The sequence below is a fragment of the Penaeus vannamei genome, chromosome 40 (assembly GCF_042767895.1).
Source record: "Penaeus vannamei isolate JL-2024 chromosome 40, ASM4276789v1, whole genome shotgun sequence".
In the NCBI taxonomy this organism is placed as follows: Eukaryota; Metazoa; Arthropoda; class Malacostraca; order Decapoda; family Penaeidae; genus Penaeus; species Penaeus vannamei.
In genome coordinates, this window is record NC_091588.1 from 5738843 (window position 1) to 5756342 (window position 17500).

The 17500-nt window shown below is 39.7% G+C and overlaps 2 protein-coding genes across 5 annotated transcripts in view; one reads left to right on the forward strand and one right to left on the reverse strand.

Annotated features, from left to right (window-relative positions):
• The window catches only part of RN-tre (Related to the N terminus of tre oncogene), a 40286-nt gene extending 31689 nt beyond the window's left edge, over positions 1 to 8597 (forward strand). For all 4 annotated transcript variants that reach the window (XM_070117597.1, XM_027360394.2, XM_027360395.2 and 1 more), the window contains one exon: positions 3587 to 8597. In XM_070117597.1, coding sequence (XP_069973698.1) covers positions 3587 to 4515 — 929 coding nt within the window. In that variant the 3' untranslated portion in view covers positions 4516 to 8597. The remainder of the gene's footprint in view (positions 1 to 3586) is intronic.
• Positions 8598 to 11473: 2876 nt separating this feature from the next.
• Positions 11474 to 17500, reverse strand: part of shtd (anaphase promoting complex subunit 1) — a 79768-nt gene continuing 73741 nt past the window's right edge. The window contains exons 18-22 of the mRNA XM_070117596.1: positions 14398 to 14637; positions 13507 to 13774; positions 12439 to 12561; positions 11851 to 11962; positions 11474 to 11710 (exon numbers count right to left, since the gene is read on the reverse strand). Coding sequence (XP_069973697.1) covers positions 11862 to 11962; positions 12439 to 12561; positions 13507 to 13774; positions 14398 to 14637 — 732 coding nt within the window. The 3' untranslated portion in view covers positions 11474 to 11710; positions 11851 to 11861. The remainder of the gene's footprint in view (positions 11711 to 11850; positions 11963 to 12438; positions 12562 to 13506; positions 13775 to 14397; positions 14638 to 17500) is intronic.

Consider the following 17500-nt stretch of genomic DNA (forward strand, 5'->3'; position numbering starts at 1 on the left):
ACTTCTGTAGATCAGATTGGTGCAGTTTGATTTGATATTGATTGCATATATCAAACAGCCTAGAGGGGCATGTTTACGAGTGGTACAGCTGGGACACAGGACTTGAGAAGATCTTGTTTGTAAGATTTGTCTAGAAATTGCCAAGAAATTCCTTTCCAAAGTGATGTGAGAAATGATGTACACTGATTTGGAATTTGATTTTGTGATACATTTCTGTATTTTGCCAAGAGATTTTGATAAATTAAAGATGAAGTAGACAGTATGAAAATCAAACTGTTACAAGAATCAATAAAGAGCTTTTACAGAAATCATGATAATTTAGTGACTACTATGGTTCACATATAAATGGCAATTTTTAAAAATCTTTCACCGTATGCCATTGCCTGAAATCTGATTGCTGAATATACCCAAATATGGGTAATTTGGATCATAATATCATATTGACTTGATGAATTCAGTGAAACCTGTTGTCCCAGTGTAAACTGTACAGTGTATTATTTTAAAAGAGATTAGATTTGCTTCGTATTCACTTGAACACTACAATGCTATGGGAGCTCTGCTTTCTTCAATGAACGAGAAAGTAATTTGGATCATGGAATATTTTATGCTACAGGCTATACTGTCTTTAAAGGTAGTACACTGTAGTATAGAGGACATTTGTAAATGATATATGATATGGGGGGGAGGTGAGCATGTAGCAGTTTGTCTCATTAGTAATATCCAGATTTATCTCAAAATGATCATATGTATCAATCAAAAGTATTGGAATTTTCATTCTGTTACAGCCATTATATTGGGATGTTTGTTGACATAGTTGCCATTTGTGGTTACTTGTGGTTAAACAAACAGAGCTACAGCTTGCAGCGCTTGTAGTGCGTCAGGAGAACACAGGGCAAACATGAAAAGTGTGTGTCAAGTTGATTGGATGAGAATGATTTTTAATTGAAAAAAGAAAGGAAGGAAAATATTTTAGTCAGTTTATTTTCTTGGTATCTTCTGTATTAATTCTTCATCACATTGTTCAGTGGCTTTTCATCTTATTTTACTTCTGTTCCTTTATCTTTCTGTCTCATCTCATCTCACATCAGCTTTTCTCCTTGTCTGTCTCCTCGTTTTTGTCGTCGTCTTTTCAGCCTTTTCCTTCTTCCTCTCCTCCTCCTCTTCCCTCTCCCTCCTCTCCCTCCAACTCCTACTCCTACCCCCTTGCTCATCCTCTTCCTCTTCTTTCCCCTCTTCCCCATCCCCCCCTACCCTCTCTCCTCTCCCCTACCCCCTACCCTCTCCCCTTCCACCTCACCACTACCCTTTCCCCTTCCCCCTCCCCATACCCTCTCCCCTTTTCCTTCCTAATACCCTCTCCCCTCTCTCCCTTCTCTTCCTTCTTGTCATCGTCCTCCTCTTCTTCTTACGCCTCCCCCTCCACCTCCCCCTCCACCTCCCCCTCCACCTCCACCTCTTCCTTTTCTTTATCCTGCTCTTCAATGAACTGTATTCAAGTTGACAAATGTGGAAGGGTACGATTGATTCAAATATATCCTCTTCAGGAACCGGTCAGATACATCTCTTGTATTGTGAAGATATTCATTCTCATTCATACCTTTCTACATTCCTGCTCTTCCTTCTCCTACACTTCCTTCTCCAGTTTTTCCTCCTCCTCCTCTTCTTCCTCTTCCCCCTCTTCCTCCTCTTTCTCTTCCTCCTCCTCCTCTTCTTTATATTTTTCTTCTTCCTCTTCTTATTCCTTCTCTCTTCTTCTTATTCCTCTTTTTATTCCTTCTCTCTTCTTCTTTCTCTTCTTATTCCTTCTTTCTTCTTCTTCCTCTTCTTATTCCTTCTCTCTTCTTCTTCTTCCTCTTCTTATTCCTTCTCCTCTCTTCTTCTTTCTCTTCCTCCTCGTCCTCCTCCTTATATTTTTTTCCTCTTCATATTCCTTCTCTTTATATTTTTCTTCCTCTTATTCCTCCTCCTCCTCCTCTGCCTCTTCTTTATATTTTTCTTCTTTCTCTTTAATGGCTATGTATGATGATACAGCCAGGATAAAAAATAGGAGAGTGGCTGCGCAGAAAAAAAAAAAAGTGTATTTAGGTATATGTGTATGTTTGTATACATGCGTATAGATACACCTGCATGTGCGTGTAAGATTGAGTGTGTGTGTGTGAGTTTGAGTGTGCGTGTGCGTGTGCGTGTATGTTTGTGCGCTTGTGTGCGTGTGTGTGTGTGCGTGTGTGTGTGTTTGCGTGCGTGCGTGCGTGCGTGTGTGTGTGTGTGTGTGTGTGTGTGTGTGTGTGTGTGTGTGTGTGTGTGTGTGTGTGTGTGTGTGTGTGTGTGTGTGTGTGTGTGCGCGCGCGTGTGCGTGTGTGTGTGTGTGCGCGTGTGCGTGTGTGTGTGTGCGTGCGTGTGTGTGTGTGTGTGTGTGTGTGTGTGTGTGTGTGTGTGTGTGTGTGTGTGTGTGCGCGTGCATGTGTGTGCGTGTGCGTGCGTGTGTGTGTGTGTGTGTGTGTGTGTGTGTGTGTGTGTGTATGTGTGTGTGTGTGTGTGTACATATGTATGATAGATTCTGAAACACAAGTGCAAACTGTAAGGGAATGAACAAGATCCAGTTGAGAGAAAAGCATTATTATTTTCTTGCTTTGGGCATTGCATGCTGATTATATACAAAACCCTTCGAGGAAAAGTGGAAGAGGGGAAGAGATGTTATCACTTCAGTTTTTATTTATTTGTTTATTTGTTTAATGTCAATATAAGGAGTAAGAACAGCACTTGCTGTTTTGTTTGATTTACTGTGCTCTATGAATATCCTCTTTAGGTTTGCAAAATTCTGAACTGTTCCAAATAAGATAAGAAGTGATGATGTCTTTTGCCTCTTGTAATGAACGACTCAACTCAACGACTCAATCATGAGCAAGGCTGAACTTGGTTCATATGGGTTATTGTTAACAAATATTGAAAATCAGTAGATGGAACTAGTGCATGGTATCTGTTTGTATAAATATTTGTGTGTGTGTGTGTGTGTGTGTGAGTGTGTGTGTTTGCATGTATTTTGCAAGAGTGTTTTTTGTGTGTGTGTGTGTGTGTGTGTGTGTTTGTGTGTGTGTGTATGTGTAGTTGTATGTCATGTCATGGGACCTGTGTGTCAAATGCTGTGAATATTTAGCACTGGTTGCTTGCATGTACACTTGTGAAGGACAAGGCAGCTTTACTTGTACTACAATGACCTTGTTGTCTTGCTTCTCCTTAAAGATGCAGATTTGCTCAAATATGTGCTGTGTAAGTATGACAATGTGTTTCGTTGATTAACTGTCATTGTTAGTGATGTTGTTGATATTGATAAGGGACTTCTAAAAGAGAATTGACTTGTTTCTTTAATAGATCAAAAGTTCTTCCAGGATTTGGTATTTTATTGTAGTCTCTTCATGGATGCTTGTACTCCAGTCATTGGAATATTTATTGGATTTTATATGAATCAATGAAATGGCATAATTCTTTTGTTGTTTAAGAAGTCCAAAATCTGTCTATTGGATGTGACGTAATTTTAATGCATGGCCAAATAGAAATTGTTCTGATCAAATGCTGGCTGCGGCTACAGGGTCGCGGTATTCACTGGAGTGCAGCATTGATGAAGTGAGCAGCCTGGGTGGGGTCGGAGGGTCCCGGGCCTCCCTTGCCAACACATCTCTTACCTCAGCGGCGGACCTCTCCACCCTCTCCTCGGTCACCCTAGCCAGGCGTGGTGACATGGACGCAGCCTCCATTCAGTCAGGTCGCTCCCTCATCTCTCCAGACACCCGCTCCGTGCAGTCAGTGCGCTCCCCAAGGTCTCCCACAGAGAAGTTCAGACACTCCAACAACCATTCGCCATCCCAGTCGCTGCCTACGCAGACCAATGGTGATGTTCACAGTGATGCAAGGTCAATTCAAAGTGAAGGTGAAGTCGTGCATAATGGCTTGGCGGGTAGCCCCCCGCACAGCCCATCTACCCCAAGGCCGTCCTGTTTGTCTGTGAGTCAGACGACCTTGCAAGATGGTGAGGCCCTGCAATCTGAGCCCGCTACGCCTAAGGCCACGGAGACACCTGACACAGTACGTATCTTCGTGCCATACTCAGGGAACACAGAATCAACAGCATCAAAATCTCAAGCCCCAAGAACTCCTCCACCTGCAGGAGAAAACCCCAAATACATTACTTCGAGCCCCGACGATCCCAATAGGATCACCATTCGCGTCGACAGGGACGAAGCTCTCTCCTCCCCGAGAGGGCTGTCTTCGGGACCAAATACCTCCTCGCGAAATTTTGCCGACTCCCAAGATCTTCCCTCCCAAAGCTTCTCGTCATCAGTTCTGGACGATTCGTCAGATCTCTCCACCACACTTCAGGAGACGAGCTTCACACAGGACATCTCTCCACGGATGAGACCTTCCTCAGCCCCCATATCTCCTTCACTGCCGAAGCTGCAGACAGCTCGATCCCGCCCCATCACGCTAGATAGTCCAGAGTACAGTGAAGGTCTCTTATAAGTACAAGTTCAGCATCCTGGGCTTCTGACTCCGAGCTTGGTTGGTTATATATGTATATAGCTATTGGTACACTGGACTTGTAGAAAAGATTATAAATTTGAGTTTATTTAGAATACTGAATTAAATTTTATTGTAAGAATAAAAGTCAGCAATATGAATACAGATATTACTGTTGTCTGCTGTTTGAAAGTTCTCAGATCTGTGTAAATTGACACTTTTTGCCAGAGTAGAGAGAAGTCCAAGTCATGTTAAAACATTGTTGGTTGAAGTGTGAGTGATCAAGTGTGTGTGTATGTGCGGGTGACTGTAAGAGCTGCAGGCTCATTATTAGTAAGTGTACTTAATAGAATTGGTGTTTCTAGATGATCTGTCACTCCTGTTATTAGAGAGCCAATTCTAGGATATTTTTGTATGACTCCTGTTCTAGTCTTCCTTATTTTTCCCCTTTCCTCTTGGTGATTGGCCAGTAGGTCTAGGAGGGCAAAGCAGAGTTGCAGCAACCCGCAGGGCCCCCACGACTGTTAATACTAACATGGTGGTGTGACTGGCTTAAGCAATGTACACAGTTATGCCATCAACCCAGTTTCGTCAACTTTGCCAACCAAGGTCAAGGTCAAACGAATGGCCTTATTTTTGTAGGTTCCAGTGTTTGCTAGCTGTGTGAGGTCTAGGATGTAAATCCCGTTTTATTTTTCCCTCTTTTTTTAACCCTTTTTTATTTGTTAACAGATATAATTTTCATTGTGGACGTTGTTGGTTTTTAATTTTCTTTTAATGCAACATTCCAGATGTGTTGTTAGAATTGTATATGCTGTGTTAAAACAGCTGGCGTTTCCATGATTCTATACAGTATGCTTTTTATGGGTCCAGTCAGCAGATGTACTATTATCGTGGTATAGTAACTTGTTTTATTTTAACGTCCCAGTTTAATTCTCCTTCGAGTATCATTTAGTGGAACCGCGCCTTCATCAAGCATATATTTGGAGACTGGATGCGGAAATAGAAATACTCAAATACTCAATGTGCCTCTGTGCAATAATTCCAAAATTCAAGGGAGTGAATTCAGGAGCCCATTTGGTAAAGGCCTCAACGTAGATAGCAATGGCAGCAAAAAAGAAAACAAGAAAAAAATGCTCATTATCCCATTGTATTTGCATCTTTTAGTATTTATTTGTAGATGTTTCTTCAGGCATAAATCTTGCTGTGTGATAAGCGTGTGAGTGCTTCGTGTATATATATAAATATATATATCGAGAATAAGTCGGAGGGGAAGCAGGGCAGGAGATGGACCATGCACCAAAGGCCTTTTTCAGTGTTGAGCGCAAGGGTGCCTGTGACAAGTGGTCGTTAAATGCTTTATATTTTATTATTATTATAAATTTTTTCAAGACTTAGGTTTTACATATTTTTGCTCTCTTTTTAAAATATTTCTTCCCTCCCCCCTTTTTTTCATTATTCTTTTTTTGTATTTGGATAATTTATTTGTATTGATCTTTCTCTCTTGTTTTTTGTTGTTGTTTCCTAAAGCCTACTTAAGCAATCCTGATGATTAGTGAGACTTTTGTCATGCTTTTGTATCTTAGAGAATAGATTAATGTTGTCTACATTGCCTACTGAAGAAACAAAAACCATATCTGTTTCTTTTTTAACACAATAACCCTCTCTTTTTATTTTATTGACAATACTTTGAAGCAGTATTATGTACTCAAGTACATTATTCTCATAATATGCAAGGAAAGTAATTTAAGTGGCACATCATAAGATAAAGCTGTAGAATGTTTTTGTAATTTCATATTGGACTGTATTTTTTTACCATTCCCAGTCAAAGAGTGAAAAAAAGTTAATGACATGTACAGTATATGTATGTACATGTATCACCTGCATTTTGCTGGTGTGGATGATAGATGTGCATGGTGGAGGTCCAAAGTCATTGTGACAATATACGTGCATCTAATCAGTTAAATGGTATCACTGTTTTCTGGCTCTGTAATGGTGTAGTTGTATGCCCTTGTTTTCTTTTTTTTTCTTTTCTTTTTTTCTTTTTTTGAGCTCAAAAGGCTTGAATATCCTGTTTTTTAGCATTTTTTATGTTGTTATATTTTTCTTAAAAGCCAGGAAACACTGAGAAGTTTGCATCTCTTCTGATTACTAGTTGGAAAATAGGGTCCAGTAACTCAGCACCTTGGATGAATTAACTAAAACCTGTACGTAGAGACGTATATATATCCAGTGAGAGAGTAAGTGATGGAGAAGGGTCGAATTACACTCGCCCAGTGATTTCCGTAGAATATGCACAATCGATTGAGCCTGAATATCAAATGCTGTTTTTAATTTTCCATATTGTGGAGTAGAGACACAAAATCATCACTTATTATCTCTTGTGAAGTTAGGCCTCATGGAAACTTGCTGTTAGTGATAAAAACACCAGGTTGACGCAGGCTAGGTCAATGATGATAGCCAGTGATAGTTCGGATTCCCTGCACGTAAGTCATTATGTAACACCTTCACTTGTAGTTCACAATATGGAGGATAAATGAATGTAAACTAGACTAAATATTTGGATATTTGGATAGCAATATTGTTGCAGGCACTCATGTGATAATTTTATGTTGGTAAAGAAACGTTTGGGTAAGTTTCGTCTACAGTGCAGTCTTGTAACATAACATGCATATGTAACTTTAGGTAAAAAGTTGTTGTTAAGTATTAAGAGACAGCAAATGTCAGTTATGTGTCATCACATCACAACAACGGAGGCAGCTGAAAATTTAATTGTTAACATAAGGTTTATTTTAGTCACAAAGCATAATATTGGGTTGTAAAGGAGGTTGAGTTCTTTTGCAGTCACTGATTGCTCATTCATTCATTTTACTGATCAGTTATCATCTTTCCTTTTTCTCCAAATATGCATTGATAAAGAAAATGAGACGAGGAAGGACTTAGCTTTTCGTTTTATATTCTTTCCATCCTATATAATGTGTTGTGGCTTTATGAAAGCACATTTTGTTTTTGCTGTTAATTAGAATATTCCTCTATTTCTGTTTCATCATTTTGTCCTTTTTTTCTTTTTTCATTGCCTGTGAAGAATGAAATATATATTTTGTCACAAATTAGTTTCTACTTAACTCTAAATAAATTCCATTCATATATAACCATATTTCTGTTTTGTAAATCTGAAGAAAAATCGCAAAAAAAAAAAAAGTTGTAAGTACTCACTCACCGTAGCTAAGAGCTGTTGTACAAAATACCGTTGAAAGATTTGATCTGCTTTTATTACGTCACACCATTTGTGATGCGCAAAATCTAATCTACCCATATACTGTGTTGCCTAGAAGCAGTATAACAAGCTCTCTTTGTCAGAGCGGAAGAAACCACTTGTGATGATTTAGTTTTGCTGGCCCAGGTTTCACTATTGACATTCCTGTTCATTCCTTTTTGCAAACAGATGGTTACCAGTGTACTGTGTATTGATAGATTTCTCTCTTTTTTATACAGTTATTGTCAGTATCATTATTGTTACCATTATTATCATCATCATGGTCATTTTGATATTATATGATTATTATTATTATTATGATTATCATTATTATTATTATTATTGTCTTGAAAATGATCTATGACTTGAATGTTTTTATATTTAATTTCTCATGGACACTTGGACTTGTGATTAGGCAAGTGTCATACAGGTATTCGTAAAATGAAGAAAAATTAACATGCTGTGAAAAGGAGGCTCTTTCAGTGGTTGTATTAGAGTTGATGTAGATTTTATTTAGATCTGAAAATATTAACATAAATAGGAAATAAAAATAAGACTGCAAAGAGTTGTATATTAAGAAGAAATAAAAAGAAATTAATATTACAATTTTTCTTTGTACATTATATTGTATCAGGTTTCATATTATTGTAACTGATTACTGGAAATTGATATGATTTTATTGATATCCTCCCAGTATTTAATAAAAATTCCAAAAGAAGTTTATATTGGGAAACCAATGTGTTATAAGCACTTTGTAAGTTGTACAAGGAGATTTCAGGAGAATGTCTATCAATATAATGGTTAAATAAATTTTTAAATTCTAAGGAAATATTTTTTTATTATTCATCTTTGAAACAACAGGAGAGAGACAGAGACGGAGACTTCCACTCTGCATCTGTTTCATTGTTAGTTTCCTACATTGTGTTACATTTCCACAGAAGGTCCCTCTTTAGAAATAGTAGTGATTCATTATATACATACAGATTTGATCAACAGAATTTCAATAACTCACAATAATAACTGAATATAGGATGATAGGTATGTCTACTTTTGCTTAGTCAAAAGATAATAAACTCTAAATATGTTTTCCTACATGAAATCTACCAAAGGAAATCCTCAGCCATAAACCATGAAATTCAGAATTTTTAGCAGCATAGTATATGTAACAGGCCATGTTAAAAGAATGTCCTTGTCTCATAGAGGCTTATACTAAGCACAACAAAGTAAAATCAATTTATGTAATATTCATGGATTTTGCGTCTTGTAGATATGTTTTTTCTGCATTTCCCCAAAAGGAACACCAAAAAAAAAACTAATTGAAGGTAACGTCAAACTGTTTGGCATCAAATGAAGCTTATTTCACCTTTACAATGTACTGTTTTTTCCTGTATGTAGATTATTGTAATTAATTTTGTTGTTGCACTGCTAAACATTAGAGCTTATACAAAATAACTATAGCACACTGTATAACATAATATCTGCTATTCTATAGCACATGTAGTAATTGCATGCATTGTGTGGGTATAATTTAAAAATATATATATATGCATGAAATACAAGTGTTACATCTTGCATGAACTTTGTATGCCAAGTAACAACTAAAGCATGCTTGTTGAGGTTTTACAGCAACAACAGAAAATCATATGTCTACAAGGATATACCATAGGTGGAAGCAGGAGTACAAATATCTACGTTGGAGCAGACATTGGTCACCAGCACATAGAAATAACAGCGGGAATGTATCCAAAGGCAGGTGCTTACAGAAGGATTTTACATCTTGTGTCTGTGCCTAAACTGTAGTAATATTTAGTGCTGCATGAATGAAAAAACACAAGGTGGTAGCTTTTGTAATGATCACTTATTTGTAATTATTATTTTTTTGTTATGATAATATGGAGGTAATTTAGTGAAACTAGTATAGTAGGTATACCATTATGCATGGTGTATAATGGCAAAATGTTGGGGAGATCTGATTACACTTATAGTTGTACTTATAGTGTATAAAAGCATTTATTAGTCGCTTTGATATTCAAGAACAGCTGATGCTTGTAAAGGTATACAGGTTGAAACACCCAGTTCTGCAGGCAGTTTTTATTACAGGTAAATGCAAATTTGTTTAATTCCACTTATTTATTGAATGTGTTGTGAGCTTCTACTTCAAACACAAAGACTGATGTAAATAGAAGACATTTGTGTTTACTAGAACAATTATACCATGTTTAAACTAAATACTGAATCATGGGATAAACTAAATTCAACTAAAAGTAAAGCTGCCCTAATAGTACAAAGTTTATAATTTTCAAAAATTATTTTCTTGATTAATAACATTAGTAGTAACATTTGCTCATTCACCACAAGTGTAGGAATGTTTTCTCACAAATTTCCTAACTCCCCGAAATGAAAGCCATTAAGAATTACCTCTTTTTCACCCACTTGCTAAAGTAATGTAAATAATGAACATAAAAGGCAGACATGCACACCTTGGTAACATAAGATTAATCCTCTTACAGTTTTGAACATGGATTACCCTATCAATACAAAACATGAATTGTACACAAGTTCGGTGAGCAGTTACTACCAGGAGGACATCAGTGGGCCGAAGCTCCAGAGAGAAGTTCATGCACTTTAGACTAAAAGCCTGAAGACTTCAGGGGAAAATGATGACATTCATTAATTTGGTGGAAGGTTTATTAAGGAATTACTAGTGCATACAGGCAAGAAGGGAAGTTACTTTCTCAAGAAATAGTAAGAAATTTGGAGTATTTTCAAAGATGGGGAAGATAAAAAGAAAATCTAATGCTGTTTTTCTGTTTTTACAAACAAAACACTTTAAAAGAGACAAGGTAAACCATCTTATATCAAGTTTGAATGTCACAAATGTCATGTAGTTCATGGGTATGTACTACATGAGTAGGATGTAGTCGGTTTTTTTCAATCAGCATGTGGGGTTCCATTCACTACAGAAACTTTATTGAATAGTGGCTGTAGAAAAATTGAATTAAAGTATATTCATCCAGACTCTACTTATGGAAAATGTATATTTGATGATATCGGAGCTTTAATTAATGTACAAATTATATTAAATGACGGTTGTACATTACTACCAAAGGAGAGTGACCATAGAGGTTGAAGAGATGATAGTTTCAATAATACTGAATTTTAGACCTGTTGTTGTCTTTGCTTAAAAAAGGTAGATATTAGTACTGTTAATTTACTTTATTATAACAAAGTATTCTATTAAGAAAATTAACTCACCACCTGGTTCTTACAATAAGAACTGGTGAAGACTCTCTATTTTCAAAATGACATGGACTAATTCCTTTGTGAAAAGTCTGATCATTTTATTGGCTTGACACTTAACACTAAGTTGGAGAAAGGGAAGATAATACAAGTATTAAAGATGCATATAAGATTTTGAATTTTTTTGATTTTTTGAATCCTAAGGGACACCTTGTCACAGAAATGAAGGCAAGAAAACCTTTAGTTCATTTTCTTAGGTTACCTACTAAACTTTAAATATTATTATACTCAAAATTTGAAGTGTTATGTTCTGAATTCATAAAGTTCATGAAGCTAAAAAGAAGGAAATGTGTGAAGGACCTCTATAACCGAAGTTAATATTTGCAATAACAAAATTTGTTTAATTATGGTTGTATCATGAAAGTAAGTCTTGAATTTTCTTTTTATGGATAAGGAAAAAACAAGTTTACATCAGTTATTTTTAATTATAAAAAGTAAAGAAGTATCTTCATTACATAACAATAATATATAACTTACTGATTTTCCCTCTGAAAAATGTTGATTTGAAAATTGATCAATTTCGACAATGCATTGTACTGCTGCAGAGACAACGGAAATTATTTTAGAAGTAATATAACTTTACAGTTGGACATAATGATGAATTCTATACTATATTGCTGTTGCTGGTGGCCCTCATTAAATCTGAAAAAAGAATAAGAAAAAATATATATACATATATTTTTTTCCACAAATCTACACACAAAACACATGAAAGTCCTATTTTCATATTGATTTAATTTACCACTTAAACTTTATGCAAAATGAGAAATAAAATGTCTTACCAAATAATAGTCTACGCTGATGAAAATAACATTCTGATGAGCGGTGGAATGGCAGCGGAAGGCACTCTGGCCTTTTGCAGGGCAGCCAGTAATGTAAGTGGATCTGTTAAGTCTACAAAGAGCAGAGAATAACATATTAGAATAAGAGGACTGTAAGGATTAATCAGTACATAGGAAAAACTAATCTATAAATTCCAAGAGACAGTCTTGTATAGAATTTTGAGATGAGGACCAGTTCTTACAAAGAAATCATTAGCATCACTAACAACAACAAAAAAACAACAGCAAAAAATCATGCCTACATGCGCACACACACACACACACACAGTCTAACAATACATACACTCAAGCTCATGATGTCTCACTTGCACACACTGATATAACCTCTAACACATTTACACTCACATACTCTCTCACATACTCACCCTCTTTCACTCTCAAACTTATACACTCCTGTTCTCACTCTCCCTATTTCACCTTCACAATTACACACTCATTCATACTCTTATTTCTCTCTCATTCCCACTTGCCTTCATTTCATTCTCTTTCACACTCACAAACACAAACACAAACTCTCTCCTTCCTCACCTTCAGCACCAAGTAGATACAAGGGCAGAGGGAGGTCTCGCATCACCAAAGTAAAGGCGCACTTTGCCGAGTACTGCCTCTCCCTCTCTCCACGGAGGTACCTGACCACCTCCTCCGACACTTCTGGAAGGGTTAAGAGGAAAACTGCATTTCAGCATGTTGATATATATCATCAATCAGCATCATTAAGAATATTAATTATAGCACATACTGAACTTTGACACCCCTCATCCCCTACCTACCTTACCCATATCCTATCCTGTCTTCCCTTTCTATCTTACCATACCTTCTGTTACCTAACCAACCTTATCCCTACCTTCCGCTACCTACCTTAGCCCTATCTACCCTATCCCACCTTCCAAATCCTATTTGATGTTCCCTTACCTTCTTAACCCTATCGTACCTTCTACCTACCCAACCCTGTTCTACCTTCCCCTAATACTGCATCCTTATCTTGCCCTACTACCCTTTTGTACCTTCCCCTACCTACCCTATTGTACCTTCCCCTACCTACCCTATTGTGCCTTCCCCTACCTACCCTATTGTGCCTTCCCCTACCTACCCTATTGTGCCTTCCCCTACCTACCCTATTGTGCCTTCCCCTACCTACCCTATTGTGCCTTCCCCTACCTACCCTGTTGTGCCTTCCCCTACCTACCCTATTGTACCTTCCCCTACCTACCCTATTGTACCTTCCCCTACCTACCCTATTGTACCTTCGCCTACCTACCCTATTGTACCTTCGCCTACCTACCCTATTGTACCTTCCCCTACCTACCCTATTGTACCTTCCCCTACCTACCCTATTGTACCTTCCCCTACCTACCCTATTGTACCTTCCCCTACCTACCCTATTGTACCTTCCCCTACCTACCCTATTGTACCTTCCCCTACCTACCCTATTGTACCTTCCCCTACCTACCCTATTGTACTTTCCCCTACCTTCCCAACATAATCCTACCTTCCCCTACCTTCCCAACATAATCCTACCTTCCCCTATCTTCCTCAACCTACTCTATCCCTATCTACCCTGCCTATCCAATCCTACCTTCCCCTACCCCGCCCTACCTTCCAACCACGAGTCCGTGAGCATTTCGAGGCGCTTGCTGAGGGAGAGGGCCTGCTCAGCTGACACCAGCGGATTGGGCTCGACGCTGCAGCTGCTATCGGTCGGTGAGGTGACTTCCATCGGCGACAGGGACTCCCCACCTGACGAATAGGCGGCGGCAGAGGCAGAGGAGAGGGAGTAAAGGAAGTGGGCAGCCCGGGAGATCAGCTTCACTTGCCACAGCAGGAGGCCGGCGCGCTGGCTCAGCACGGAGATGCGACGAACGCCCTGGAGGAGGGAGGAGAGGAGGCTTCAAGTCGTTGTTATTCAGTGAGCTTGCTGTTTTTTCTTCCTTTCTCTGTCACTCTCTCTCTCTCTCTCTGTCTTTAATTGAAAGATGGTAGACTGGGATGTGCAAGGAAAGGGGAAGGAAGGAGGGAAAGAGGAAGGGGACAAGGAAAGAAAAAGGGAGGGAAGGGATGAGGAAGGGAGGGTTATGGAAAGATGGGAGGGAGGGGATGGGATGGGTGAAGGGAATGGAGAGGAAGGGGAGGGAGGGAACGGGGGAAGAAGAAAGGATGGGAGAGAACGGGGGAAGAAAGGAAGAGAGAAGAAAAGGAATAAAGACAGGAAAGAAGGAAAATAAGTGAGAGTAACTTATTTCTGTTTTACGCACCAACATCTTTCCTTACGCCCATACGCTGAAATCACAAAAAGGGGCTCCCATTCCTCCAAACAGAATCAACAAATCACACTTTCCCGAAAAAAACAAGCCACTCATTCGGGAACCTATAAGACCATCTTAATTTGCCTTTATGAATGAACGAACGAGTCGAATGAATGAACGAGCGAGTGACGAGTTTCCCGTCCTCCCGGGGCCGCAAAAGGGGGCGGGGCCTACGCTCGCTCACCTGCAGCGCGGCCAGCCAGTTGGTGATGGCCTGCGGCTTCCCGACGGACAGGTACTCGTAGATGATGGTGACGAGGGCTTGCGTGAACGCCGTCTCGCCGTCCTCGATCCTGGGGCTCGGCGGGACGGGCGTCGAAGGAGGCGCGGCGGAGGGAGAGGCCGACGCGGAGGGCGCCGATCCCCCCACCAGGGTGCGCACCAGCCTCGCCGAGCACCCGCTCACCTCCTCCAGAAGGGCGCTCTGTAGGGGAGGGAAAAGAGGGGCTGTATCATCTGAAAGTGGATTCTGGAAGTGGGTTGGACTCTAAGGACAGAGACACCGGCCTGCGGACGCCGCCGCTGAGGTCGAACAAGGGAACAAGCAAACCAAGCCTATAAAAATACACAGACACCTCAAGCACCTTTGCCACCCCCGCTCTCGCCTTCTAATCTTCTTCTTCCTCCTCCTCTTCTTCCTCTCAATTCTTTCCCTCCTCTTCTATCCTTTTTTAGTCCCACTGTTCCCCTTCTCCTATATACTATCCCCCTCACCTCCTTTCCTCCTACCTCCCCTTCTCACCCACCTTTCTCCACTTCCCCTCCCCTTTTCCTCCTACATCCCTCCATCCCCCCCTCCCCCACCCTTCCCCTCCTCCCCCTCCCCCACCCTTCCCCTCCTCCCCCTCCCCCTCCCCCTCTTCCACCGCGACAACTCCTCGCAGACTCGACCAGTATTTCGAGCTGGAGGAAACTGGCTGTCGACTGCTGTTCCTCCTTCCCTCGGCCGCCCTCGAGTCAGCTGTTGCAATGTTGCAATGGCTTCTCTCGCCTCATCGGTTGCCTGTTCCTTCTGTTGCTTTCCACGTGTTTGTGAGGAGACGCCTTCTTTTTTATTTGCTCATTTATATTTATATAAATATTTTCTTTTTCCTTGTGAATCTACTTTTTATTTTACTTGTTTACTTATTTGATATCTTTCTATCGTTAAATAATTTATATTTTTAAAATGAATTTCCTTGTTTATTTTTTATTCATCGATTCGTTCGTTATATTTCTTTCTTTATTTAATTATTTGTTTATCTATTTGTTTATTTATTTTTGTTTGCGCTTCTTTCGACACTTGTTTTTTCCCCACTGTTGCTGTGGTGAGAATAACTGCCAACATAAATGATTTCACCGTCAGGAACAACAAAGTAATATCGATATGATAGCAACTGATAATAAAAAATATATATATAAGTAATATTTTGCCAAATTGTGCATTGCCTTTTCCTTCCTCTTACATTTCTTTCAATTACAATATCAATAAACATGAACGTATTCAAATGTATCTGCATTCATATCTCGATCCAAGACGACGCAAAACAACTGGGATAAAGAACACGAAATTAGGTTAACTTACAAGGCTCCACTAACAATTAAAACTACAATTCTTACAACAACAATAACTACAACAAAACTGACTATTAAATGTGAGTAGCGATAAGTGAATAAACAATTCAACAACAGATTAAAAAAAAAAAAAAAAAAAAAAAATTCAGACACGAAAAGCCACCGACTTACTGTACCGTTAAAATCACCGCACATTTCTAATTAAAACAAAAAATGGTTGACTGAGTTTTTATTATTTAATTTCACCGAACAGGATCAACTCATTTCTATATGATGTGTCGGGATCATTTTCATGCCCCCCCCACACTTTTTTTTTAAGGCGGGAGGGGGGGGGGGGTTACCTCGCCAGAAATAGTGTCCGCAAAATTTCCGGCGCCGAAAAAACTAGTCCTTTTTTCTTCTTTCTTTAACGCTCTAAATATCGCTAACCACCTGTAATGCCCCAGAAATCGATAATTTTCGCGAAAATAGTACTCATTTCCTGCTAAAAGTCTATAGTCGACATTTTCCCGCTCTCTACATTCTAACGGACAGACGGACGACGGGCGGAAGAATACAAAAATTCACGACAATATTGCGTTTTATCTGAATTTCTCTCGTATGATTCAGAGGAAGAAGGAAAGAGAAAGGAAGAAGGATGTAACGAAACAGATAAAGAAAAAAAAGGAGAGGGAGAGAGAGAGAGAGAGACAGAGAGAGAGAGAGAGAGAGAGAGAGAGAGAGACAGAGACAGACAAAGAGAGAGAGAGAGACAGAGAGAGAGAGTAACAGACAGAGAGAGAGAGAGACAGAGAGAGAGAGAGACAGAGAGAGAGAGAGACAGAGACAGAGAGAGAGAGTAACAGACAGAGAGTAAGAGTGGTTGAGAGACAGAGAGAGAGAGAGAGAGAGAGAGAGACAGAGACAGAGAGAGAGAGAGACAGAGACAGAGAGAGAGAGAGAGAGACAGAGAGAGAGAGAGAGAGAGTAACAGACAGAGAGAGAGAGAGAGAGAGACAGAGAGAGAGAGTAACAGACAGAGAGAGAGAGAGTAACAGACAGAGGGAGAGAGTAACAGACAGACAGACAGACAGACAGACAGAGAGAGAGAGAGAGAGACAGAGGCAGAGAGAGAGAGAGACAGAGGCAGAGAGAGAGAGAGACAGAGGCAGAGAGAGAGAGAGACAGAGGCAGAGAGAGAGAGACAGAGTCAGAGAGAGAGAGAGACAGAGACAGAGAGAGAGAGAGAGACAGAGGCAGAGAGAGAGAGAGACAGAGGCAGAGAGAGAGAGAGACAGAGGCAGAGAGAGAGAGACAGAGTCAGAGAGAGAGAGAGACAGAGGCAGAGAGAGAGGGAGAGACAGAGGCAGAGAGAGAGACAGACAGAGGCAGAGAGAGAGAGAGACAGAGGCAGAGAGAGACACAGAGAGAGAGAGACAGACAGACAGACAGAGAGCAAGCAATATAGCAACGAAAATACAAAAAAAGGAGGGAAACCGAAAAAAAACAAGGAACAAGGATGAAGTCAGACAGAGAAATAGAGAGGAAACAGAGAGAGAACAATATAGCAACGAAGATACAAACAAGGAAGGACACCGAAACCGAAAAAAACACCAAAAAACAAATAAACAAGAACCTAAACAAACAAAAACGCAACCAAAGAAAAACAAAGTAAGAAATCCCTCATATCTCCCTCTCCCCCCTCCCCCTCCCCCTCGCAACAGATCAGCTGGTCAAGAGAGCGAGAGACAAGA